The 1436-nt window shown below is 44.7% G+C and overlaps 1 protein-coding gene across 2 annotated transcripts in view; it reads right to left on the reverse strand.

The window, feature by feature from the left end:
* BPNT1 (3'(2'), 5'-bisphosphate nucleotidase 1) overlaps positions 1-1436 on the reverse strand; it is a 29661-nt gene that overhangs the window by 24552 nt on the left and 3673 nt on the right. Inside the window, exon 2 of one of the 2 annotated variants that reach the window (XM_012805888.2) lies at positions 212-338. In XM_012805888.2, the coding sequence (XP_012661342.1) occupies positions 212-331 (120 nt within the window). In that variant the 5' untranslated portion in view covers positions 332-338. Of the gene's footprint in view, positions 1-211; positions 340-1436 lie in introns of those variants that run through there. The other variant, XM_023513931.1, reaches the window with a different exon arrangement.

Genomic DNA, 1436 nt, shown 5'->3' on the forward strand with positions numbered 1-1436 from the left:
ATTGTTGTTTGGCGGGCCCAGGCTGGATTCGAACCCGCCACCTTAGGTGTATGTGGCTGGTGCCTTAGCCACTTAAGCCACAGGCGCTGAGCTGTAAATGGATCTCTTGAGCCCAAGAGCATGAGGTTGCTGTGAGCTATGATGCCATGACCCTCTACCCAGGGCAACAGAAAAAAAAAGGAGGTATGAAATGAGATGAGAGTTTCAGTACCTTCTCCACAATATCCAGATCTCCTTCAGCAATGACCCGTCTGACTATCATTCCTGCCTTTTGAGCAATAGAATATGCTGAGGCTACCAACCGCATGAGCACAGTGTGACTAGAAGCCATCAGAACCCTAAAAGAAATAAAGAAAAATAGTTTGCTAAGTTTCAGGGCAAACTACTGGTTTAATTTACTTCAAGTTAATTCAACACATACTAAAAGAGACTTGGAAAAAAATCCATTTAAGCAATAACTCTCTCAATAAATTCTACATTTTTCTGCAGATGGGGACATTTCTTTTTTTCTTAGATAGAGTCTCACTTTGTCGCTGTCAGTAGAGTGCCGTAGCATCAGAGCTCATAGCAACCTCCAGCTCCTGGGCTTAGGTGATTCTCTTGCCTTAGCCTCCGAGTAGCTGGGACTATAGGTGCCCGCCACAACACCTGGCTATATTTTGTTGCAGTTTGGCCGGGGCCAGGTTTAAACCCACCACCCTTGGTGTCTGGGGTCAAGCACCCTATTTACTGAACCACAGGCACCACCCGATGGGGACATTTCTAAGGATAGGAGAAACTCCCCAGGCTGCTGAGCATATGAAAAAGTTTCTGTCTGAGTTATGAAACATGGAAGGGCTATGCAAGGTGATTCAGGGGCTTAAAAACATAAGATGTAGGCTCGGTGCTGCAGCACACACAGTTACAATGCCAGCCATATGCACTGAGGCTGGCCAGTTTGAAGCCAGCCCAGGCCAGCTAAACACTGACAACTGCAACAAAAAAAATAGCCAGGCATTGTGGTGGGCACCTGCTACTTGGGAGGCTGAGGCAAGAGAATCAGTTAAGCCCAAGAGTTTGAGGTTGCTGTGAGCTGTGATGCCATTGCACTCTACTGAGGGCAACATAATGAGACTGTTTCAAAAAAAATGCCTCAGATAGAAAAAAGGAGAACTAACTCAACAAACACTCTGTTGGCCTTACCTCTAGTCCCTTATATCTATATCCAGCCATGAATCTGATGTATTCTGCACTGGAAAAGTAGTCTTTGGGCAAGGATTTTTTTCTACTCAGATGTCTTACCCACTGAGGACATTTTAATATGTGCTGCTGTGGTCATTCAGTCCTCCTGGTATATAAGACTTCTTTTGTAACAAGAAGATTATTTTCCCTCACTGTATTGTGAGGTTATAGCTTTTCACAGATATCACTTACCCTTGAGCCAGTTAAACAATCAC

This window comes from Otolemur garnettii, unplaced genomic scaffold (genome assembly GCF_000181295.1).
Source record: "Otolemur garnettii isolate 467f Iridium unplaced genomic scaffold, OtoGar3 scaffold00045, whole genome shotgun sequence".
Classification (NCBI taxonomy): domain Eukaryota; kingdom Metazoa; phylum Chordata; class Mammalia; order Primates; family Galagidae; genus Otolemur; species Otolemur garnettii.